Here is a 27,027-nt window from a genome sequence, read left to right as displayed (position 1 = left end):
CTTATAGTGCATGATGGACACTGACCCACTGAAGTTTGGTGTAAGTATCAGATGGCAGAATTCAGTTTCAACTACTCTTGAAAAAGTACTCAGGGTTGATTTTTATTACATTTAACTGCTAAGCATGTAAATCATTATTTATTATTGGTTAGGCTCTTCAATCCCACGGGATTAAAGAACACATTACATGATTTGGTCAGAATTTTTTTTAAGCATTAAAAGCTCTGTATTCCAATTAGATTATGGCTGTGGAGTCCTTAAATTTCAGGGTATTTCCCCAGCAACGAAGACATATTTCCAACAGCAAGAGTGAAGTAACCCACTTTGTTGGGTATCTATGCAATGTTTTTTTGCCTTAGTATAAGAGCTCTTGCCATGCTATTTGGCACCAAACATTCCCTGTAATTTATAGTGGTCCTGCATTACATCTCCATTTCAGAACTGGGGAAGAAACAGCCACAAAAATTTAGGTACCTATGCCTATTTAAAAACCCCAGCAGGCACCTAAATGAACTTTCAGGACTCTAAATATAATTAAAATTCTGACTGTAAGTAACAAAGTCAAAATCACACAAGAAGTCTGTGACTAAAAAAAAAAGGTTTTCTGCAATTGGATGACAAGTTACTTCTCACCAGTACTGTGGATCTGCAGTTTGCAGCCTCTGGTAGGTGGTCATTAGTAGCATCAGGGAATATCAAGATTCTGCTATCATTCAAGTTTTAGCTGACTAAATATGTGGACAACCACAAGGGACAAGATTCAAAATTCATTACTCTGTGCTGGGCAAGGGTGAAAGAGTCATCTGTTGGGCACAATTTTTCAGTAGTAAACTCTATAGGAAAGGAGCTGTGAGTCAAAGATTACCTTCTATTCCAAAGCAAATGAAGTTTTCTAACTTCTCCTTAAGGCACTAATGAGTAAAAATGAGTATCCACCCAACACTGTACTATTGCCTTCAAGTAGAATTTATTCTATTTGAAGTTTTTTGATGTATTTGCACTCTTAATTTATTCCCAACCATTCTGAAATCTTTTGGAGACATGTAACATCCCAGAAAAAAATGACATTTAGTGACTGTAATTTATTTCCCATTAAAATAATAGGACCTACAAAGGAAAGATCAGTGTTTTTCAACCTGTGGTGTACAAACCTCCAGGACCCCAGAAGTCCTGCAACCATTTCTTGGTGGTCCATGAAAGGGAACTAAGAGAGATGCAAGTCTATTGTCAGCAGGCTTAAAGTCACTCCACAATTCATTGTTCAATGGTGTGCATTTGTACTGGAAAATATTTAGGTATCCACAACTCTGAAAAATGTCAAAAAGACACTGCGATAGATGATTTGTTGGCACAAGCTCTCCTCCCGCTGGAAGATTTGCTACATACATTGAGGCACCAGCTTGGAAGACTGTGGATATTTTCTGCTGAATGGGGCCCTTGGAGAGGAAATATTTGATTTACCGCAGAGTTCTCATTTCCCTGAATTGCAAATAAAGTGTAATTTGATTAAATGTAAATGAATCCTACAATACTTTTGGTGGCTTGTCTGAAACAATTGATTGTAATGGGCATCCATCATTTGGCTTGATTTTAATTCAGAGACAAAAAAGGCAAAATGAGAAAACTAAAGCAAGTGCCACTAACATTCTAGAGCTGGAGCAGTCGAGATTTCTGTCACTGGACTGTCATTTCCATTGTTCTCAGAGAGCAAGAAAAGCAGTAGAGGGGAAACGCAACAGCAAAAGAAAAAGAATAATGTGAAACACGCACGTAGAAATAGATCTAGAGGAAAACCAACCCTTTTTGCAACAAATTCTGTCAAATCAGCTCAAGGAGCAAAATTTGTTAAATTTATTTTAACACATATTCTAAAATGAATGAGTAAGGAAGATAAATATTGGTCTGTGTTTCTCAGAAGAAAAGCTTTGTTTTTATAGATCACCCAATTCCTTTTTCACTAAGATAATTTCCAAGTGCATAATACTGGTTACAGCAGTTCTTGTGGTCTGAAATAATAAAAGAGAAGTGAAATTTTTGGTAGTGACACAAGCTTGATAAACTTTTGGTGTCACTTTCTTTAAATGTGGAACTACTCCAACCACAGAGATAATTATAGATGACCAGATTGTAACTGCTTTATTACTTCTTTTTCCTCATAAATTTTCATTTTAGAAAGTTAAGTGAAAAATGTGGTTTCAATTTCCTACAAATTGCACACAATTTGGTTTTAACAAGAAAATAGAAAGAGATGCTACGTTCTTTGGAGTGAATTACGGAGTGGAGTTTGTTTCTTTGTCTTTCAGCATCATCAGAATAACAAAGTACAAAATGCAAAAAAGATGACGGCAAAAAAAAGCAACTGTACAATGTACTAAGAAAAACACCAAGTAATTCTTTATCTAAATAAGCCCTGAGCAATTTAACAAGGTAATACAATTGCTCTAGCCTTTTTCCCCTCTGTTTTACCAGACTAGAGCTTGAAAGAAATCAAGCTGCATACATGTGTTACAGGAAATCTTCTAATAAGAAAATGCTATGTACATAACCATCTTGATCTCTCAGAAGCAATTGTCAAAGTGCCATGCAAAGCAGCCCTATTCAGACCATATTAAAAAGGCTTGGATAAATACTTACATAGAACTAACAAAACAAGAGAAGAAATGAAAGCCAACAGAAGACAGAGCCAATAGTTATTTTGTCCAAGAGGTATGTGGGACTCAAGTCACTGTGTGGCTTTACCTACTGTATCCATACCTATAATTACTATACACGTATTGGGATCTTAAATCATATTAAAGCCTGACCAGCTTTACTTCAGCAACAATGGTCTATCAGAGGTTTAAGAGGAGAAAGAAGATGCCCTGGAGTAGGTAAGAGCAGCATAAAGCAAACATTAAGAGGGGATCCTGCCAGTGCTACCAGCAGAGAAGTGAGTGGGCTTAGCTCAGGATGTCCAGGGAGACGACCCAAGTCCAACCAAGCCTACCGGTCAGCACATCTATGAAATGGGATGGTGGAGATCAAAATACAAGATGGAAAGTCCACTAAATGCTTGTAGTCAGGCAGTCAAGACTTACTGTAAGGACTGCAGGTATCATAATTAGAATAATCCCATGCAACTTTGCAAAGGTTGACAATTAGATTCCTAATTTAATAGAGCATTTAAACAACCTAAAGAGTTTTCTTGACTTTCACAAAGTTGTTTAGCTGCTTCTAAGTAAACTTAAAGGATACCAATTGATTTACACTGTTTTTAATGAAAATAATAGTGAAAATTAACTAGCAAAGTATTTAAATATGAAGCCTTTATCAGTTTTCTTTAAAATGTTTAAAAGCGTGCAGAGCTTCTGAAAAGAAGTAGTAAATAAAGAGGACACATCTTTAAGGAATTTTAGTGCAAAAGAGATTTTCATTATGAGAGTATATGTGAAAAAATCAATTTCCCTGGAAAAAAATTCCGGCATTGTAAATAGTACTTTGAAAACAAACAAACAAACAAAAACTCTTCCATAAAAACTCAAATTACCAAAATTGTGAAATCTAGAGGGATAAAAGTTATTAGGGAATTACTGCACAGATTTGAGAAATATCTGTGATAAATTTTATGCAGCTTTAGCCTTTATTACACAAATCCCTAGGAAATTTTTTTTTTTGTAAGAAAACTTCCATTGGGCAATAACAGTCTGAGTCTCAAACCGTTTTCTAAAAAAACGTGTCTGTGAACTGATGAAACTGCTTAACTGCTCTATTGACGCCCCATGCCATAGTTGTTTCCTGTGTTAGCCATAACACACATTTTTTGTCTCTCCTATGACTGTAATCACTGAAGGCAGAAAAAAACCACAAACGTTGCAAGTGCCTTAAAAAGACGCTACACCACAAACACCTTGACCCACAAGAAAATAATTGTTTAAGTGAATAGAAAGGCGTGGTCCTACCTCTTTCCAGAGGCAAGAGTATGTCTTCAAATTGCAACCGTCCCTTCCTGACTGTAGATGCAAAGAGTGCAGGACAAGAGGGTTTTCTTCACCCCACGTGTCCCGGCAGAGTCAGAACACACACCTCAGTCATTTATCATCATGCCACCTCAACCTGCCAGCTTGACAATGATGTTTCCCCTGAGGTTTCTAAACTAGAAATGTTATTTAGGTTACAAAAACAATTGCATGTTTTCTGCTTCCTGAGCCAGCGTAGACCTGCAAGCATGCAAATGAAACAAATCTTAAACCTCCCAGGACTGCGGCCACAGCACACTCTTCAGCCCTCCTTGCCCAGGGAAAACACACACCGACAGCGGGAGAACTTGTGCCTGGGAAAGCAGCGCATGGTGAGATGCTATGACCATCGCAACCCGTGCTCACTCCGGTATCGACGGTTCAAGTCTTTCTGCAGGGCCTTGCAGTTTACAGAAAGCAATTTTCTTTAGCCTCTGCATCAGCCATAGATTATTTTGCTCCTTTCATTTTTCCTCCCTTCCCCCTATTCCTTGATCAGAAGTGTCTGTTTCACTCTCCCTCCCCACTGTATGGATTAAAGGGAAAAAAAGGACAAACCCTGCAAGCCCAACAATGCTGAGAATCCAGTGCAAATCCTGCAGATCAATGTTAGCTGAAATGTGCGGGAGGCCTGATCTGTTCAGAACTTGCTCATCTAGCCTGTCTCATATTTCTAGATAACGAACATAGGGGATGCAGTAAGTTTGCAGGCACGTATAAAGCAGCTTCCTCACAGAGCGGGATGCACGTTTGTCTTCACAAGTGCTAAAATGTCCCCCTGTTACAGGATTTCACTATTTTTTATCTCGCACAATTTCTTACTTCTTAATTATTTTTTTTTAACATAGGTAAATCTTATCTGTGCTGATTATAAAATTCTTGCTGCTAAATTATTTATGCCAACCAATCAAGTGTGATACCTTTGCAGATGTCAGCAGATAAACAGAAATGCAATGTTGCATGATGGAGTTTAATGCTGTGGAAATGTCGGGGCGCTTATTTTAGAATTACACTGACCTTTGCTGTCCTTTTTTCAATGTTTGCTTATTGCCACAGTAAGGAAACATTGCAATAAGATTAGGAATTTTTATACGTGGATCCTGAAAGTCAATATTTAAGGGAAGTATGTTTCCTCAATTACACCATTTCTGATTATGTGCTATCAAAAGAGACAGCACAGGGGTACCATTTATACAGAATACAGGCAATACACAGGATATAGTGAAGAGAGCAAGAGCAAAAAAAACCGCAAGCAAAGCCAAACTACAGGACTGTCATAAGAGGAGCACGGGAGCACAATGTCTGCATGTTGTTACAGTGGGATACTGTGACATTAAGATATTACAGGTTTGTGGTTATTTTGGGGGTTCCTCTCTTTCCCTGCTGGCAGTCCAGGCTCTGTGGGACCCGTGTAACAAGGCAGTAGTGTCTCTGAAATAATGAGTGGAGGAATGCAGTGCTGTTCTTCCATTGCAATGTTAGGTGCGATGTTGCACACTAAAGCACTGGATCAATACTTCCAGCAGCAAGCCGTTCAATACACCTGAATTATTGCTTCATTTTTCTTCTTATTATAGATGAGTTGTGTTATTATTTTCCCCAAATCGATATTTTACAACCTTTTTTATCCGTTTCTCCATAAATTTTGTGATTACTTTAAACTGGGAATTCCGGTACACTAAATAAGATGCAGTATCTGAGAGGTAGTGAATGTACCAACACGATTTTTTTTACTCTAGACACTGCTTAAAGGCAGATCCTAATCAATAGCTAAGTAGGAAAATTTTTACTTAAGAAAGTTGGAAGCAGCGCCACTCTTACAAAATCCAAATTCACATTCCTAGAAATATCAGCTACAAAAGCAGACTATTTCAGAAGTATGGGGAAAGAGAGGTCTGATGGGCACTTTGTGTGGGAAATTTAATTCCAAACAAATATGCTTTTTACTTCCCCTCAGCTAAAGGGCGACTATAATTCACTGAAATTGTTTCTTACAAAGCAGATAATCCTGTGCACCTTAGAGTGATTTAATTAGCTTCTGTAGCTGTCTCCTGCTAAGTGTTTAAAGCATCTGCAAATCAAATCATGTTAACTCATCTGCTGCACCACTTTCTTTGTTCTATGCATAGGACCTTCCTAATAGCATTAATAGAAGCATGAGTTTCCCTGGAGAGGGGAGTAGCAAAGTGAGTTAATTACACAGTTATTGTAAAATTGTGTACATTATTCCACAGAACACACTGGGTAAGTATTAAGGTGCTACACAGAAAATAACGACAATTTTGGGTGATCCCGAAGACTGTGATGTTGTAATTCGAAAGGATAATGCAAATGCCCACTGAAGTCAGAGGAATTCTACCAAATTCCTGCATGCAGTTTGCCTGGTCCGGCTGCTCATAGGCTGCAGTGCAAGATCCTGGCTATTCCATACACATCAGCTACAATTTCTATCCTCACATTTACTGCAGAATTACAAGATCAAACAGTAGGAGACACAGTAATCTCTATTCAATGTTTTATAACACTTTAAAAATACTAAAAGGAAAAAAAAAAATCCCCGGGATTTTCTGCTATAAATTGCATAGATTCCTGCTCATATCCATTTGGTCTAACTAGGCATAGCATCACAGATTCCTCAAAGAGCAAGTCCAGCAGCTTCTTTGGATCTGGGCATCAGTACTACAGTGGGGCAAATAATTCCTAACAAACCATTCCTTCTCAGTAACTGTCCAAAGAGATATTTTTCTCCAATTAACATGTTAGCTGAAACTTTTTGTCAAACAGTTTTTTAGATTAAACTTATCCTTATAGGTAGATCACTAAAGAGTAGATTCTTACAAATTTTTGGTTTAAATTCTCCATTTATAGCGTATGTTCAGGGAGGGCATCATCTCACCTGTGTAAGCGTTTGCTGGTTTTGAGTCACATTTCTTAACAACTAACAGTAAGTTTTACATCCTTTTGTTCAGGCAAAGACATACATGCTACAGAAAGTTCACTTTCCATAGTATACTCTTAGTTTTTCTTAAAACTGACGGTCTCAGCTAACTCACTTGTTCAAACGTTCACAGGCAGCAAAACACTACAGGGAAACTGAAGGAAATTCGTTGCCAAAAACCAAATGAATATTCATGGTCCACAGAAATACCCTTATTTCCCAGCTCTAATCAGCATGAACATCTGTGAAAAAAAAGTCTAATGGGGGAAATTGGAGAGGGGAGGGGGGCATTTCCATCCTTTCCCTTAGGCCCCAATTTAAAGAAGGTTCATTTGTCTGTTTAACAGAACTTGGAAGTGATGAAGTTTTGGTGAAGAAACGATGCGCAGACTGGCCTTGGCTTTGGGAAATTTGAACTAAATTCTTCATTCGAGAACAAAAGATACCCAGTGCAGATTCTTGTTCCTGTCCCTGACCTGCCAGACCCACACACTGCCCTGAGAGCCCTTCAATCAATAACAGAGCCTGAGCTGACAAAAACACCCAGGGAAAATACGATCTAAGGCAAATAGGTGAGGCATGTTTCACTTTCTTCCTTTTAAATAAATGACGTGCACATTTCAATGCAAGATTTAAGGGAACCAGAAGTACCTCAAAATTAAAAACCTGTAGAGAAAATAATATTGGTTTTCAGTATGATGGCCACTTCAAGACTTATTTTTAGGAACAACAATGTAACAACTATTTCTAGTAGCTGAGCACAACATGCATATGAACTCTGGGGAGAATTCTTTTCGGAGTGGTGAAACTAGTCAGAGATCTACATTTGGAAAAAATATTTCCCTTGCAGAAGCGACCTTTCAACATGAATTCATGGTTACTTCTGGCAGTAAAATCTTGCCTTTCATTTTTACAAATACAAGCTTGCTGCTAGAACTGCCTGAGCATACAAACTGTGTATTTTTATTTGATGACTTGTAGTCTTATAAAGAAAGTACCCCACCGAAAGCTAGGAACAGGATATAAGTTAGGAAAAAAAAAAAAACCCAACAACAACAAACCAACCAAAAAAAAAAAAAACCCCAAAAAACCCACAAACCAAAAAGGGGACAATAAGCACATGTATTTCAGAAAATATAATGGGATTGTAATACTTGGGGCAATAGTTACTTTCCTACACAGCACCTAGCATGTGGGGTCACTGAGAGTGTAATGCTCCTCACGCAGCTTCAGCCATCCAAATGCATATTTGAGCACTTGTTTAGAGCCAGTCTGCACACAGAGGACAGAGGGAAGAGTTTCCTGATGTGATTCACCCACTTCCAAGACGATGTCTGAGACAGTCAACGGGGTATCATGCCCCAGAGCTCCGAAGGGAGGGTCAATGCGGCTCACTAGATTTCTATCCCTTATGCAGACAAGGTAAAAGAGGACCTTATCACGTTGAAAAGGGATAAAGCCCACCCTGGAAGATGCTGCAGTACTAAAAACGACAGCAAGTTTCACAATTATTCACAGACATCACAGGTTTTGCTCTGTAACTTTCACGGATTTAAAATGGAGAGTTTGGCGCCACTTTCTGTTTTAACAAAAGAGTATTTTTGCTACAGGACTGTTACAACATCTTAATTTCCATGTGCATTTTCTGTCTCATGGGGACTTAAAAAAATACCATTCTTAGTTGATTGTGGGGAGTTTCTCCCTTTGTGTTTTTTTTGGTTTGGGTGTTTGTTGTTTTTTTTTTTTTTGGGGGGGGGGGTAATTAACCCTCTGTCTGCTGGGAATGGGGTTTCCTCTTGTTAACCACCAACGCTGACACCTGGAGATATGCAAGAGCAGTTCAAGTCCACAACTCTTCATGCAAAGAGGTTAACCACAATTCATGCCAACAGGAAAAAGACAAAAAAAATCACATTTGGGAGGTAAGAAAGAGGAGGGAAATTAAAGATGACACTGAAAGATGAAATAAGAGTGGGTATGGCCATGCCAAAACCTTAGGGCAAACCGTGCAAGACTTCTTCAAGCGTAAATGTCCAAATCCAGGCTCTTGATTGTGATATCAAATGGATAGCTCACACTTATCTCCCCAAGGTGTAAATGCCATGAACTGTCTGGTACTTGGTAGTCTAAGTTAGGCGTGGGTATGAAAGAAGTTCATGCAGAATAGCGGACATGCTGCAAAACCACAGTCTAATTTACATCATGGTAATGTGTTTCTGTACTAATATATTAAATAACTTCTGTCATACCTTGTGGAATAAAAGATCTGCATAGGTTTGGCTTGGCAAAATTAAGTAATGACGGTTTTATACTTCTGTAATCAACTGCAGAGCTCACAACACATCAATGGCAAGATCCAATGGCAAAACACATTTCAGTGAAGGTTACATAGTTATATACAGACCTCAAACAATTGGGCTTGAGATTTTTGAGGGGGGGGAGGGAGCGGGGCAGGGGGAAGTTGAAGAAATTTAAAAAAAAAAAATATACAGTACTGTTAACACCACAATGTTCCTAGCAACATCAGCAACTGGGCAATGACAGACATCTGCTAGAAGGTCCTAGGGAAGTTTTTTGAGACTGTTGAAACTTTTGTGCAGATTGAATCTTCAAGGAAATTCTACTTTCTTCAAGACATTAGTCAGCCACTATCATGAAATAAATGTGGACTATTGCCAAATGTCCCAGATCATTTAAAACACCACGGTTACAATGCCCTCCCTTTCTGAGTTGCTTGTCTTTCCCTCTGTTGGCTCCTGCGGGGCTAGCAACACAGCATCTCTCCAGCCTACAAGGACATGGCTGCACTGCAGACTGCAATATGTTACACACAGAAATACTCAAATTGACTTTAAATAAAGCAACAACGGACACTGTAACCTGCACCAGGAGGCAACTCTGCAGCATTTTGGGCAAGTCAGAGAAGCTGCCAGGATTGAGCCTAGTCATATGGCAATTAAATTGTTTCCAGCATCCCTATCCAGACACTACAGCAGATCACATCACTTATGCACTTCATATCTTCGTAACTAAGCAGAAGAGCCTGTGTGAGTTCCTGCAAGATAGCAGAAAAGTACAAAGAACTTCACACTCCGTGCAATAAATTACTCTTGCATCCACTGAGATGAAAGGCTTCAAGTACAAGATTTTCCTTTTATCTCTATATTAACAAAAAAGCCTGAATCTGTAGACATGGGCTATATTGGGGCACATTTACTCTGTAGTCATTGCTGTCAGCAAGCTTTAACCAGGCTAGATAAGCATTACTGGCTGCATAGGGATGCTAGTACAAGCGCAAAGCAAGCGAGGCTGCACAAGTCCTGCCTCTTGGGAAGGATGGCTGCACACTACACCGCTGGTCTAAGCCAGCATACAGCATTCGCTTGTGTAACAAAATGCCTAAGCAAAATGAACTCTCACTAACAGGCACCTCAAAGGACTAAGCACATCTTAAGGAGGCTATTTTGCAAGTAGTGCTGTGCAAGAGTGTGCCTCAGGTGTCCCTGCACTAAATTCACGTTCTGACTTCCCCACCAGAGCCAGCCTGCTGTGTGCACGGGCACCTCTGACAGCCTAGCCCACAGCTTGGCCGTTTTTCAACAACACACAGTAAATCCTGCCCACGGTTCCAGGCAGAAATCAAAACCTGCTGCACCCCATGAGAAGCACAGGAAGAATGAGTTAGGAACATATACACCCGCAAGGCAGCCACAATTCCCAGCTAACTGTCTATGAAATATTTCAGTGGCAACAAGTAGCCGAGGAGTCTGCTTTCTGGACCAGCAAAAAGATAGTGCCTTGTGCCTTTTCTCAGGGCATAGGATCAAAACGCATTAAGGTAAGCAGTACAGCCACTGCTGCTACTCCAAACTGTTCATTTCTGTGGTCTTGTCTAATCTGAATATCCATACATTAAGAAACAAGACAGTGAAGCCCCCTGTAGAAACAGAGCGCAATTCAGGCTTTTTAGAAATTCATCTCAGCTCTCTGTTTTATTGGCCATTTTTTTTTAAAAGAGGGAATAATATCTTACCAACTGACATGAGCTAAAAGGAGAATAAAAAAAGATTAACAATTTCAGACTGAAATAAGAGAGTTTTGAAGCAAAGGCATGAAAATTTAAAGGTTTTGGGGTGGGGATAAAGAAAAGAATTTACAAGGCTTATTTTGTGAACCCAGAGGGTTAATTTATCATGGAGTAAGTCTGGAACTTGAAAAGCAAAAAATGGTTTATTGGCTTTGAAGGTCAGATAACTATGTTATATCATATTCAATAGGTTAAGTTTCCAAGGGTCTACAGGGTTGCATAACAATTGCAGGAATCCTTATAAAGTCTAGTTTATACCTTCATCGTTAATAGCTTTCTAATCCTTTACCACAAATTTATAGTTTAGAAATGGCAACACATCTTAAAGATTAAAGGTATGTGACAAACAGTTCATGTCCTTTAATAATCAAATCACATAGCTTAGATTGGGGGCTTATCAGGCTTTTTCCTACTCTATGGTTTCATAGGTAGAGGATACTTTATATCCCTATTACATGAATGATGAATGGGACCATCGGTTATGGGCTGTTATTTGCTTGGCTGTAGTCAATATGTTTTCTTTGGACAGGGACTTCAGTGATTTATTTCTCTTTTGGCCTTATCACTTATTAACTCGGGGCAGACAGAAACAGGCAAGGTTGTGAATAAGGACTAGTGCCCATTTAGACTCTAATATCAGAGAAAATATTCTTTTTAATGATCCAGCTACCCTTTGCTGCATAGACTCTGATTGCACTTCCCTCTAACTAGAAAATAAAGGTCATATTTCTTGGATAGTGTATACATAAAATATGCAAAATAATATGTTTCCTTCACAGCCAGTTTTATTCTGACAGTTGCTGTAATTGCTTTCATTTTGCAGCTGTCCTACAGGTACACTGCACACTTTTAGTGACTGGTTTTTGCAGTGTTTAAGAAATACCAAAGATATGAGTGTTCTGTCTTCCTATTAGCATACAAAAGGGATTTTCCAGTCTACCTCCACCACCTCCTCACTGTCTGGTAACACCCTTTTCCCTGCAACCAATTAGGATTCCTCCCAGCTTCCTTTCCTGAATTTCTGCAAACCAAACCAACAATCCTAATATTCCTAATATTCAACCCTGATAACTGTCCATTCTTCAGTCCACTGGGCATGCCCTAAAAAACGTCAAAACAAACATTTCTGTAACATTACCCCCACACACACCCAAGACCACCATCAAGTAATAAAGACTGAAGTTATTTCATTTAGGAAAGCTTGTTCTAAAACAATTGCAACCTTTTTTTTTTTTTCCCCCTTAAAAATTTCCAGACAGGCCAGGCAGATCAGGTGTTAACACTGACTCAGCAGAGCAACTAAGTTAATGGACTGGAACTTCGAAAGGGCCAGGTTCAAGCTTAAACTCAAATAGAGATTTCCCGAGGGTAACTTTCCTTTTCAAGGGCAGGTAACACCCAAGATCACAACACTGATGTGGGCTTGGAGGAAGAGACTGCACCAATCCCTCCCATGTTTTCCCATCTGTATTTTACCTGCAAGCGTCCCGAACCCAGCAGTGGTGCCATGGGGATCCAGTTCTTCAGTGACTATGGCAAACTCCTATGGTAGCAGAAAGCCAAGCGTACACCTTAACTTCTTCAGCCTAACACACCACCCAAAACACAGATCCATCTCTGAGCTCCACAGGTCACCTCAAGCCTCCAGTGTCCCCATAGCAAGGTCCAGTTGGGAACGAACACTGGGCACAATGAGATGAAGGAGGAACCCAGGGAACTCTGCATTAGGACATTTTTCATGTTATGAAGGTTTTTATTCTTGTTTCCAGAGACATTAATTAAATTCACCAGTAAAAGTCTACATTTACAAAGGATTTAATTTCATTCTTCCTTATTTGATTGTGCTATAGTTAGGATATACCATCTCTCCTCTGTCCTCTGTAGAGTCACTCTGAGATCAGGAACAGACTTTATATTGAGCATCCAAAGAACAGGGCAACCTGCAGCGCAGGGCTCTCCTGCTTTTAAGAACAGACACCAGCTCTTATTTTAAACTTTATACATTTCTTTGTATTGAGGGATTTTGTTCTGTTCTTCTGTAGCACTCTGTGACTATTTAACTTCGAGACATCTGATACTTTTTATTCTACCACTGCTATTAATATTTACTAGTGAAAGGCAGATAAAAACTGCTGTTAAAAACAAATGGCATTCATTTGCTAGCTACTAGATCTCATAGCTGGTCACTCTTCTGGAGAAGAGATATGCTCTATATTTCATTTCAGATTAATGATCATCATGTCTTTGAGGGTGAAGAATTTTATAAACACATCAGGATAAAACACAAGACAGCATCAGAGATGCTGGCTTTTTTATTTTATTTTTATTGTTCTGTTCATGGTGTCCTTCTCTCCCCATTTATACTAATCAACTACTTAAGTGCTCATGATTTAATAATAAACACACATGAATGAGGTATTGTAAAACTAATGAGGTTGTGTATTACTGATGTTGAGAATAACTGCCACGAGATTTTAACATTTCTCAGGAACTATCAGGTACACAGCTATGGCCAAGGTTAGCTGGTGTAAAGGTCAAACTGTAGCCCATGGGGACTGAGAAAAGCTCCAGTGGGGCTACAGGAACCACTTGACAGCCAGTCTGTCTCTTATCACTTCTTTTTTCTTCTTTTTTTTTTTTTTCTTTTTTTTTTAAGTCTACAAACTCCAGAACTCTCCATTCTGAAAACTGATTGCTTTGTTGATTATGTGTATTTTGAACTTTGCATAGTTATTGGTGCTTTCTTGAAAGCAGAAAATTTTTCTAGCAAAGGAATCAATGAAGTTTACCAGGCTGGAAGCTTTAAGGACTGGAGATCACCTTTTAAGTGGTTCCAGTTCTGACCAGATCTGTGTACATGACTTAAACCTCTGCTTCTAGGGCCATGGACTGAAATTTTAAATGGCGATGGGTAATTTTTGGTATCTTACTCTTGGAAGTATTTGACTTAAGAAATGAAAAGAGAATGATTCTCAGACAACACCCCTGTGCTTCTGTAAATTAAACATTTTAAAGATAAAAAGCAAAAAATGAAGCCACCTAAAACTGAGGCTTTTGAAAATATTACCCAAATCATCTGTGATCTGCAAAGCTGTTCCTGTTTGAACACGGACTCAAATGTTTTCAGAAGTAAATAAAGGGTGAAATGAGGATGGGGCAGGAATTTTTCCATATGAGGCTATTTCTTCTTTGTAACAACTAGGGGAGTGAAAAGTTCTCTGAGAAGTCCTATGACATTTCAGAGAAAGAGGCAGTTTCCCAGAAATTCTGTGAATATCCTGACCTTCACAGTGCTAGCATTTCTACATCACGCTACACACAATGGCCCAAAAGCGTAATGCGAACACTGGTCAGTTTCGGCAGTGCTCCTCTCTGACCTACTTGGCCTCCATCACAATTATCCTGGAGGATCAGCGCTCAGCATCGGGGTTATTCACACCGCACAGCAAGCCCTGTGTGTCTGTGCTGTCCCTACATCCACCCATTCCTGTTAGCATCACTTCTAGAGACATAACACATCCCAGAGCTTATAACAAACCCCCAATGAACTGAGGGGGTCTTGCCTCTTTAGGTACCCTGTCAGCACACAAACGGTTTAGCAGGCAGCCTTCCTGCAAGACTAATGCCAATAAAAACATTCCCTAAATTCCAACCTGTATCCAACCATGTAACCAATTTTCAAAAAAAAAAGGAACCATATTTGGGGTACTGCTCAGCCAAGAATCTGAATTAACCCCATGTTGTATACGTAACCTTAGTGACAAAGCTATATACTTCTGGCCCCTATGTACTAGTTCGGGAACAAAAGCACAAAACCTTAAAACTGAGCAGGTGGTAGAAGACACAGCATAATGCATTTTTATGGACCTTCCATATGTCCTTTCCAATATGCAGTGAGAATAATTCTCCCTTCACTTACGTTCATGCAGTCCCACTCAAATCTCACAGTTTAGTACCATAGCAAAATTCACCTGTGAAAATCATGCTGTCCATGATGCATCCATTTTTTTAAATTAAAACAAAAATCTCAAAGCCCTGTCCAGGTATCACAAATTTGTGCCAATTCTCTTTCCTTATTTAACTCAACCATATATGCCCTGAGTCACCTTGGCAAATTACCTATGGATTTGTAGCCTTAGTGGTTTCTTCCTTTATCTCAGTTCCTCCTGTCCTTAAACAATGGTAGTGATACATACCTGACTCCTAAGTTGTGACATGAAGCTTAATTCATTCAGTGCTCCTCAGTACCAGAAGAGACTTAGTTACAGACGAAGGATGCCACAGGGAAACACTGACCAGCATGTTTGGATGGTTCTGTGTGCGATATGGACTTTTAATATTATTTAAAAATGAACACACATGCAAGATGTGTTTAGACTGCTGTATTTCTAATCACATTCTCTCAGGAATGTCAAAGCTTAAAATCTAAGAAATAATTGCTCTATAAGTGCATGCTAATGGCTTGCTTTGCAGACGGAAAATAAAAAACTTATGTTTTCTTGCAAGTACAGGGTTGACACTGGTTTATTTCTTTCAAATGTACTTACAAAAGCCAGGATTTCTCTGTATATATGTGACCTTGATTCCTAGATGGCACTTGGACTACTTGGAGATCATGTTACTAAGTTATTTGCAGTTAAAGGGGAAAAAAAGGCTAAAATTAATGGGTCACTGGGTATTTTCTTCTGAGAACTGAAGTACTTAACAGTAAGAAAAAAACAGTTTACAGCCAGGTGGCTCGAGGGGATATTTTGTTGAACACTGATTAAAAATAATTTCTTCTAAATGAGACCTGACCACAAAATGGGACCATTAACGAGCAGGGACATTCTCACCAGAAAGGAAACTACGCTTGATCAACTCCTGCACCGCCCACAAACCCCAGGTCTTTTTCTCTCTCTCTCACACACTCTCTCTCTTTTTTTTTTTCCTTCCTTTTTTCTCCTCTCCCCTTCTCTTTTTCTTAATAGCAGGGTAAATAAGCAGCAAGTGATGCTGAAATATTTTCGGCCAAAAACAGAGGCCAAACTCCTCTGAGAAAACATTTGGCCTCTGTGGTTTTGTAATATGTTCCAGAACACTGAGTTCACTGAAAAACATTGTGAAAAAATCCCATCGGCTGGAGTGATGCTGGGGAATGTTACTGTATCCCAACTTCCAATTGGTCCATTTCCTGCAGGCCTTGTTAGGAAAAAAAAAAGAAAAAAATAGTGCTATGTGGGAGTTAAAACAAGTTCTCATGGGAAAAATGAATGGCAAGAAATTCTAGCTTTAAAAGAAACAGCTAATCTGCTAGTTTGATTGTTCTTCAAAACTTACAATGAACCAATAATCCTAATTAAAAACACTTGGCCTAGTTCTCCAAAGCATCATAGCTTTTTCTATGCTTCGTTTGTACACACCATAGACTATTAGTTTTTTTCTAGTGCTCACTAACAAAGTGCTGACTTTGTTGGGATGGCTGAGCTAATTTCGTGAACTCAGTGTGAAACCTTAGCTAAACAAAATTGTGGTAATTTTCCTTAATTTGTAAAAGTGATTGGAGTGCAAACAAAATTTTCCTCTTGGGTCAATCCTATAATTTTCAATTAACTAAAACTAATCGGCAGGCGTGTACTGAACCTGCATTCTGTTTAAAGGGCTGGAAGGCACTTCTGAAGGTCAGGATGCAATAATTGTTTTTATTTTAGTTTCATTTAGTCCTTTTTTAAAAGCCACATTTAAGATCAAGCTGCCTCTAAAAGGAAAATGCAAATTGTATGAGGTATGATTTCAGTCACAATAGCTTTTCCGTATCTACTGTAACTCCACGAAAGCTGTATAAGTAAAAGAATTGTCCATGGATTGGATCACCTTTGATTTTATCATTGTTGTTTAGTATTTCATAACTTTCATTTATTGAACAAAAAATAATGTGTTTTAAACACTAACCTGAAAATGCATATATGGAAACACTCTCCCTACTGGGACACCTTATTTCCACATTCAGCCATCTGCCTCTGGGCAGACAGGCTAAACTGCCTCCCTCCTTTTTTGCTGGAAAAGCTAATTAATGACAATCTGAAAAGCAAAACCAAAGCAGGTCCAAGCCATTTTTACATTTAAATTGCAAAATGAAGTCCCCAAAAATTTCTTCACAAAGTTGAGAGGCGCAGGCTTCCCTCCTTTCGGCATGCACACTTGCCGTTTCACCAGCCCAAGACGCAGCCACCCTGGTGGTTTGACAACAAGCAGGACAGCACAACTTATGGCGAGTAAGAAAGTGAGAAGGGAAAAGATTCATGGTCAAACTGTCCAGAGCTCTGGCTGACACTTTCATGTGGAATACACTGGCAATTTGCACCAGCTGGCAATTTGACCCTTCGTTTTTTCTTTTGTTCCAACACATTCAAACCCTAAATAATTTTTTTATATGGTGCATTATTGTCCAATACATGAATTTCCCACACATTGTTGAAATCATAATACTCACAATAAATACACACAGCCTCCACAAGCGCCTGCCGCTCAGCCAGCAAGGCCATACATGAACACTTTAAGATCCAGTTTAAAGAAATCCAGTGCATAATCCCAACTGGGGAAGAGGGTATTTGAAAAAGACAACAAAGCTTTATAAGGCACCTTTGTTCAACTTGCTTAGAGTTAAGAGAAATCAAATGAGAGCCTTGCTACCCAGCTGGAGCACGGAAGTCTCTCCCCTGCCTCAAGTCCCTGTGTGTACATTCACAGTCGGAGCAATATATGTGCCCAGTGTAACTCAGAATGCCTCATAGTTTTGGTGGCAATGAAGAATGGGGAAAGGAATTGCATTGGACTGGGATGAACAGCAGTTCAGGCAAACATTTACAGAAGTAGTCCTGTCTGCATATGCCAAACAACAAGCACATAAAAGGACAAGCACACCAAAACCTGGACCAAGCGATTAATTCTTGTAGCATGCATACCTTCCAAGGAATCAATGACACACATTCTTTTTAAAAAGTTAGGCTGCTACTTGATTTATTTCCCAGGCCATTCTTATCACTACTGAGAGTGGTTTAACATTAACAGCATCTGCAATGTCCCAGCATGGTTTTTTGATAGTAATTCTTCAGGCCAAACCATTTGACTTAGTGGTCTCAGTGTGGGATGCCACCCCAAAACACATGGCAAGTCACTATGTCTGCAACATCGGCTGGGGTGAAAGCTACTTAGCCTCCCTGGAAGTCAGAGACAAGTATCTTATGGTGACATGGGCAGGTAAACAGGCTGCTGCTTTGAACACTTGCAACACTTGGTGGACAACATGAGATGGAGATATTTAGCAAAGTGCTTCTTGGAAGGCAGGTTCGTGATTGCACTAGTATGTCTGGCTCTTTATGTTTGCACTCTTCCTCTGTTTGTTTAAGTACTGGAATATCCGTTTCTCTTTTTCCTCCCCACTCCTGGGTAAAGAGATGTCCCATTGTGAGGACAAGCAAGCAAACAAAAATCCCACACTGGTATGTTTTCAGATTCATCTCTACGATCATCCATTTCTAAAATCCAGCCTTAAATTGGTACCTTCAATGACGTGCTCAGCCAAAATAATAAAATACAGTAAAGCTTTCAATGACAAAAGTAGAAACCCTAGCAAGTGTGATATATTGCCTGCCCTATTTCTCCACATTATATCTAGTACTAAAGCATCCTTACCTGTGTAAATGAATCTGCCAGGCGTTCCCTTGCAAAACTGCTTAGACTTGTAGGACAATGTGACTTCTACAACCCCTGGGATATGTCGGGGAGGTGTCTGTACGCGGATGGCATGAGGAGTAATCAGCTAAAGGAAAACATTGAGAAGGGAGAAGAAAGGGAAAAAAGCATTGTTAGATGCTGAACACTTCCTTTAATAACACTTTCCTCTCAGATCACAGTAAACAAGCTTTGAAACACATAATTAACCTGTCAATGTTTGAATACAATCTTGATGTAACCCACACAAAAGCCAGTGACTACAATATTTACAAGCGTTCTCCTCCCCAGCCATAACAACATTATTTCTGTTTTCATACATGGCAGGCATTTGCTTCCTAGTACAAGCATTAGCCCTGGTTTCATGCAATAACTTTAGCTTACAGGAGCAGGATGCCTGTGTTTGCTCAGGTGAACACTGGGGTCATGACAGTGTCCAACAAATCTGATTGATAAATGATACGCAGTTACATGTGTGAACACAGCACAGCACAAGCCCAGGCTGAGATTCACTGCAGAGCCCAAGCCCAGGCAGGTTTTTAAATGCACTGGTCCCCAGCTGACATCTGTACACTGCAAAAGCACCATGTGCTGCTATCTTAATTTCCTATTAATTCTGTGGAGGTATAACTGATTACTACAGAAATGCAAAGTTTGGCTTCTGAAGGATGCTGGATCTTTCATTGCAAATCATCAGAGCACTCAGAAGAGATATACCAAATACAACCATCTAACCATCACTTCCAGTCTGCCTTCACTGCAATGACTGATACACATCTGAAAGGGCTCCTGCAGATATGGATTTACACAGTAATAAGTAGACAAACTTAACTTTCTTGCTATTGGGGCTGGGGGTCCTGATCCTCTTAACACAAAAGGTTTGGGTTGGTCAGTGTTGCACTTCCCAGGCTCTAGACCATTTTTGCTCTTTCAGGATTCTGGACTGGATTTAAAACATAGTTGCTAAAATTAGTATTAGAGCCATCCAGGAGTTCACTAATTCATGGCAGATTAACTCGAATCTCTGCAGCACTCAGAAATTACAGCATTGTCCTCCCCATCACTGAAATGTCCTCTTCTCACTCATTATACTCCCTCAGACAAAAATAGTAAAAAGAGGTACATAGAAAAGGTGACATGATTGTGTCCAGCAATCAAGATACAGCTGTGGCATGTGGATAATCCTTGTCTAACTGACTGTGGCACGTGAACACACTTCTAGAGAAGCAGACAAGACCAAGACCATAACCAGCCTTGACAGTGAGCAAAGCCATGGGCACCCTATGCAGTCAGCTACTCTGTGCTGTTGGTTGAATTGTGTCCTGGTTTAAGGAATACATTCCAATAGAATTTTTTTTTTTGTAATAAAAAGCTAATTTTATTCTTATTTTTACTAGGAACCAAATATTTCAAAATTGTAGTAAGGTCCTATGAAAAAAACAGACTTTTAACTAGTTCTTTGTTTAGAGCACAGGACTAAAAAACATAGGAGGAGAGTAACGTCTGTCTGAGAGCCATCTGTGTTACTGAGGGAAATGGCATACATAGTAGAAAGTTCTCCATATTTAAAATCAGAAAACTAATATTAAATCAAGTTGAAAATTAAAACCAACACCACCAGCACCAAAGGGTCCAAAAGTTATTCAGATCCACCAAAGCCATAAGCCATATGTCATTTTAGAAATGATCATGTAGGAATTGATGCCTTCTTGTTTGTGAGCTCCAAAGAACATGTTTTCAGGCTTTTCTTTGAAATCATGTAATTTAGAAACTTATTTATTTTTAAAAGAAACCTGCCTTTTTTCTAAATTACTCGCTCTGTCAACTGGGTAAAAAAACCCAAATAAACAAACAAACAAAAAAACCCCAAAAAACCACCAAAACACAAACCCCAAACTTCCAAGGATTGCTTTTACTTAAATTGAGTTTTCTTACAGTTGGGCTGACCAAAGCCTAAAAGTCTAGGCCAGTTCCCTACATGCCCTCAATAGTCAGCGGAGGCAGAAAGCACTGCCAAATAGCAACTTATTTCCAGTGCTTTAGACACCTCTCACATCAGGATGAGTTGCTCTCTGGAAGTATCTACCTTTCTCCGAAGAACTGAGATGACAAGTTTAGACTAGATGCTTAACTGTAGGCAGCCGAATATAGCTGAGATAAATCCCATGCTCAAGTGGTTCTAGTTAACTGGGTGAATTGGCAAGATGAGAAAAGTTTCATGACATTTTTTTGGGAAAATATTTGTAAAAACAGCCAAGGATTTTAATGGTAAAGGTTAACATGCTAGTCTTACTACATCAGCATGTGCCTTGCACCCCTCCCCCCCATTCTGGCATGAGCTATACAGACAGCTTCTGGTTGCATCTTTGAATTTCCCAGCATTTACTGGTCTGTCACCACTTTAATGTTCTTTAAACATAATTTGTGGCATTTTCCAATACTCATCTTCCCTGGTTCCCAAGAAATGTCTGACCTATTTATGGTCCATTGTTACACAGAGCTGGGGAGAGTTAAGCAAGTTTCCTGGTTTGTTCTCCACAAACAGTTTGGTTTTCCTTTGTGCTCTGAAGTAAGTAAGTTTAACTATGTTTAAAACCACAAATATACAATAATGTCGCCCACACATTCCCAAAGGGTGAACATTATGTCTGAAGTCCTATGGTTTAGGATGCTCAGGATGTATTTTACTCGTCTCTTCTCTAGAACTAAACCTTGGGAGGTATAACAGGAGAATACACATGCCTTTTCCTTTTGCTTTTCCTCCTTAGCATCTGTCAATGACCACTGTCAGTGATACAGTGCTGAGCTAGACAGACCTTTGTTCTGGGTCAGCCTTCAGTTCTCATGCACACAGAAAGGAACTGGCTAGCTTGGGTACATACCAGTAGTCCCCTATATTACTGTCATATCAAGAAAATGTCTTTAAGGGACAAACAATGCCCCCTTGCACATCAAAACCTGCCCTCTGAAACCCACCTTTGGTCTTGAACTCTGATTCCCCAGTGCTGCCAGGATCTGCGCTATGGACCGGGACCAGCTCTCCGAATTTCCCTGACTCCATTTTGCAATCTGAGTGACCCAATGGGTACTGCACAGGTCTGGGTACTCCAGGCCCACCCACGGCAAGAGCAAATCTGCCCTTGACTTCAATAAGTCCAGGATTATGGGATATTTTCCTGTCTACACTGTCAACCTGAGGCCTGACCTTGGGAACCCACTCCACCTTTTCCTAGCATGTTTTCTCCTCTCACACTGCCATAGTCTGTACCTTCTTCAAGGCATAGTCTGTCGCATATTTGCACATAAATCATCTGGAAGAGGTGAGCTATTAGCATCAAGGGACATTAGAAGTAAAGACACCGCTTCTGGAAGCCTCTCAGCCCCAAACAGCTGGAGACAGGTGGAGTGTTCTGGGGAAGCATCACGACATGCTGACCCTGTTGTTGTTATAGACATCTGTCATTGCGCACCACCAAACACAAGATACTGAGCTAGATGAACCTCCATGTCTGACCCAGTATGGTCATTTGTATGTTCTAAGCTCAGGTGGGAACTCTTGGTGCATTAACAGACATCAAAAGAGCCACAGCAATGAAATGCCAAGAACTAAGAATTTGTAAATACGAATTATGTACATTTCTGAACACATTTTTTAAATGTAAATCTTGAGCAAGGCATTAATCTGTGATTTGGACATGAACCCACCAGCCAAAATCCCAGATCCAGCTTCCTCTTCTATTTCACCATTTGACAAATTGAGATCTGGAGCTGGACATAAAACTAGTAACTGGACCCGGACATTCTCCCAAGGGATTTTCAAGTGAATTGGTTTGATACTTGGCAACTGCATTAGCTGTTTGACATAAATCCTTACATGGCAGTTGGGACACGCTGTGGATTGTATTAAGACCTGAGTTAGAGATCTTCAGAATGGAGGGAGGTGCATGTCCTTCAACATCCAAAACACATTTGGTTTGAGTGTGTACAACAAGCCTCTTTCTGTGGTTTGCTAATATATTCTAGACATTCTTGTGCAATACAGCATCATTTCACACTCTTCAGAGTGCCAGGTTACTTTCTTTTTTTAAAAGTGACATTTTATAAGGAGATGTCATTAATCTGAGTCACTAGTTTATTTTTGCATGCTTGAGCTCTGGTTTGTGGTTAGGGAAATGGTGACAATCAGTCATAAATTCAACTTGGACTCTGTGTGAAGAGGACTATTAGGACAGGAATGAAGAAAAATCCCACCAACTGAAGGTAATGACAGCTTTCAGTGAGAACAGGACCCTTCAGGTACCTGTATGAAATATTTTTTGAAATGACTGATGACTTTGCATGCCTCAATTCTGGGCATCCAGATGCTGCTTAATAAGCCTTGGTTTTCAAAAAGAGGGTGCCTACTCATTTTTTAAAAATGAGTCAGACCTCCAAAATAAGCACTCAAAAACAGAGACTTCCAAAATCAATAATAAACATAAAAAGAAAAATAAAAAACTGTGTCACAGAATTTGATTCAGCAGCATTAAAAAAAAAAAAACCAAAACCAACAAAACCCAACAAACACCAAATCAAAAAATCATCCTCTGGTTTTGTGCTGTACAAAGGTAAAAAACTTGATGTTTCAGTGCTTCATCTTTTCTCAATATAAAAGAAAAGAAGTTGTTTCCAGCTGACTCCGTACAGCTGGAGGAATGTTCTTGGCAGGAAAATGTTTGAAGAAATAGTTCATTTTAAGCAAATATTGTGGAATATTTATAAGAAATTAATTTTGTTTCCACAATCATGTTATTTGCCCTGAAACTCGACTCTCGGAGTTTCAGACCCCCAATAAGAGAGAGAAACAACAAGGGATTTTTATCAGCAGCTCAAATTTGGAATATTTGCAACAATGCACAGACCCAGAACACTGGGTAAAAATCTGCAAATAGCAGCTCTCTCTGTTTGTGGACTGGACAAACAGACCGGCAGAGTCTATCTGGCAAACAGACTATTTGCTGGGAGTTGTCTGTCCAGATTCAGCATGTGCACCCGATATACCAATGTTGGTTGTTTGTTGGTTACAAAAGTCCCTTAAAAAAAAGACATTAGATGGTCCATTTTGCTGTATTCTAAAAATATCAAGGACTTTTAACGTCATTTTCATAAAGTAATACTGGAGTTAAGGATTAATTGAACTTACTGGATTAGGGTATCTGCATTTCTGCACAAAATTAATGTGGCAAATTAAGTTTTTATTTAGTTCTTCCTGGCTGAGAAAGGTTGTAATTATGTTAGAGTGTTTACAGCTAAAATATATGTTTAAATAATAAATATGTGTTTCAGAAACCATTTTAAACCTCCTTTTTTAACACAGTCAACTCTATTTCAAGAATATAAATATTTCAATTACGAAACTTGAATACATGTAAAATAAATTAAAAATATATTATTTACATTTCAAATTATTTATAACACATGCTGCTTGACAGCAACAAATTCGCCCTTAAAATGAACATTTTTTTTTTTTTTTTGGCTTTTAACATTGCTTCTGTACTGTGGTAGGATTTATATTTTAAATATCCATGCATCTCAGGTACTTACATAGATTTTGCTATAATAAAATCTGAGTAATATAAGGACCTTTACGATAATTATCTTCACAGCACCTCTCCAAAGAAGGTGACTAATCTTATTACTATGTTAGAGAAAGGGAATTGAACTTTAAGCAGATTATGTGATTTGCCCAAGGTCCCATGCAAAGTCTGTGGCAAAATGATGCTTAATTTAAATATTAGACTTCATCCCCCAAACCACCTGCAATTATAACTGAAAGTGAAGCTAGAAAAAATCATGTGAAAATGCTCTGCAAGACTCACTCTTTTTCTTTAGTTTCTGCCTATCTAGTTTTGTTTTGGATCTTCTGCAGTTCAGTTAAATCATGTTTTCTTTAGATCCATGAAACAATAGGATGAACTTGAAAATCCTTCTTGAATTCAATGATAAAATAACCTGGCCAGATTTGTTCAAAACTGGGCCTGACTGGCAACTCAGGACAAACCTGCTCCAAGTTTGAAATGGTACTGAAATTCAGAAGATTGACAGTACAATGCTACACTCTATTACAGTAAAACAAAAATATTCTTCCTGGGTACTGAAAGTGTACTAGACATTTTTAGAAATGGGAAGGCAAATGAAAGAATTTATTTTGTACTTCATAGGTGGCTAGTATGTATAATTTGAATTATTTATAGATCACTATTATTTAGAGATCACTCTGCTCATGCATTTCTGCACTTGTTTATCATGTTTGTCTCCTTCTTTCAGAAATATTTTCTTTCCCTCTATAGGATTTTCTACTGCTCTCATAGGTTATGAAACTGAGAAGCAATTCTGTAAGGGAGAGACAGTTGAAACAGTTTTCACTCAAAGCCAACTTGCAGCCCCTTATAGCATTCATGACAAACAGACCGACTTTGGTCTAGATCCCCTCTAACATTATTAATTTTATGACAAGGCCTTGTAACCATCAGCAACAATGTTTTGACCAGAACACACTCTCATGAGATTCGAAATTGCCAATTAATGACTTGCACTAATAAATAGAATCAAGATTTACAATGAAAGATCCAATTCTGCAGTACCAAAATCAGAGCACTTTCCTCCCAGCCTCTTCACCTTTCCCTGTTAAATGTCTGTAGCCATAATGGCTTCAATTCTAACACACAAAATGCTTACACTGGACCCAGGGGGCACTTTCATGATCACATAAGGGCTTCAGAATAGGGCTCATTTAATATATCTCCTTTTCTGGAATGCCCTTTCATCCACACTTGTCCTCAAGCAGAATGATGAGAGAGAGAGAGAGAACAGTGAAGCCCATGAAGGACATTAGAGAATACTCTTCATATGGAAAAAATGCTGCCATATGTGCAATGGAATCAGTAGGGAGAATGTGCTGGATATGAATTAAGCTATAATGTTGATTTAATATTTATAGGATATAAGGTAAAGCATCAGAAGATCCTTATGTCACTAGGTAAGCATTGTATAGCTATTTTAGAGATGCTGGTTTGTCTGTTAGCATGTTTATTTCAGTATTAAAATAATGAAAATCACAATTTCTTATAAAACCTCCAAAATGCTTTTGGAAAGCCACAATGCAAAATGTAAACCTTTCCTTGGAGCTGCCTTCCCATGCCATTGAAGCCAGTGGGAACTCTGCCCTGACTTCTATGGCCCTGTGCACTGGAAGTGGCTGTTCGGGTGATGCTGCCTGGGTTTAAACTTTCCATGGGCTTTTGGGGAATATCAGACTTCATGTTTAATTATGTGCCAGGGGAAGAGAGGCTTCAAGAAACTGGGAGGAACCTCAACAGCAAAAAATGGATAAGAAACAAAAAAAGGGTTACTGCGAAACTACAGAGGCCCCTGTTAGGTATGATGAGTCTGTACTTTCCACTACGGATACAATACTGTGTATTCAGTTGCTATTATTAAAATTATACTTACACCAAGAGCCTACACTTTAAGGATATGCTCTTTAGATGTGCTGAATTTTTACAATCTCCACCTCATTGAGCTGCAGCTACAAGCAGCCAGTTTCCCTGGAAAGCAGGATCACCTAAACGTTTGTTTCCTGTGGGCCCTTAGCTATTGCAGTGTTAAATGCAGAATTATTCACACAGGCATTTATCCTTCCCTTTTCCTGGAATAAAAGACACTGAGCTAAATTCTGGGCCAGAGAGAGGAGATGCAAATCCCCTGGCTATAATGGATTTCTGCCACAGGTAAATTTGACTAATTATTTTCATAAAGCTGAATGAGGAAAGGATTCACATTTCAACATTTGTTGCTGATTTAGCATGTGGCATAGAAAAAGGACAGGCTAGCTATAAGCTAGACAAAGCTATTAGACATTACCGTTCAGACAACACCTACCTCACTCCAAACCAGCATGGTGCCGAATATGACCTGTAACCCATCAAAGAAATTGTCTCCTATGATGATGACAGTGGCACCTCCTGTAGTCCATCCTTCACTTGGACTGATGGCTTTGATACATGGTGTAGCTGCTTTTCAACACACATGAAAAAGAGAAGTATTCTGCTGTTAGAACCAGATTTTAATGATAGAAGACTTGAGAAAAAATAAAATAAAAGGAGCTTTCATTTTCCCCCCTTACTAACACAAAGATTTCAGCAACCACGTTCTTTCTAGTACATGTGCATGACCTCAAACTACATCCTTGGAAGCACTTTTCTCAATTAATTTCTGTTTGGTTTTGTCATCTGCATTGAAAAAATTAACTTTTT

At 39.1% G+C, this 27,027-nt stretch overlaps 1 protein-coding gene across 1 annotated transcript in view; it reads right to left on the bottom strand.

The window, feature by feature from the left end:
- The window catches only part of EBF1 (early B-cell factor 1), a gene marked incomplete at its 5' end in the record, with an annotated part of 76,093 nt that extends 49,309 nt beyond the window's left edge, over positions 1–26,784 (bottom strand). Inside the window, 2 exons of the mRNA XM_009695083.1 lie at positions 18,695–18,821; positions 26,654–26,784. Coding sequence (XP_009693385.1) covers positions 18,695–18,821; positions 26,654–26,784 — 258 coding nt within the window. The remainder of the gene's footprint in view (positions 1–18,694; positions 18,822–26,653) is intronic.
- Positions 26,785–27,027: the final 243 nt, after the last annotated feature.

This window comes from Cariama cristata, unplaced genomic scaffold (genome assembly GCF_000690535.1).
Source record: "Cariama cristata isolate BGI_N322 unplaced genomic scaffold, ASM69053v1 scaffold6752, whole genome shotgun sequence".
NCBI lineage: Eukaryota > Metazoa > Chordata > Aves > Cariamiformes > Cariamidae > Cariama > Cariama cristata.
This window is presented reverse-complemented; position numbering and strand designations above follow the sequence as displayed.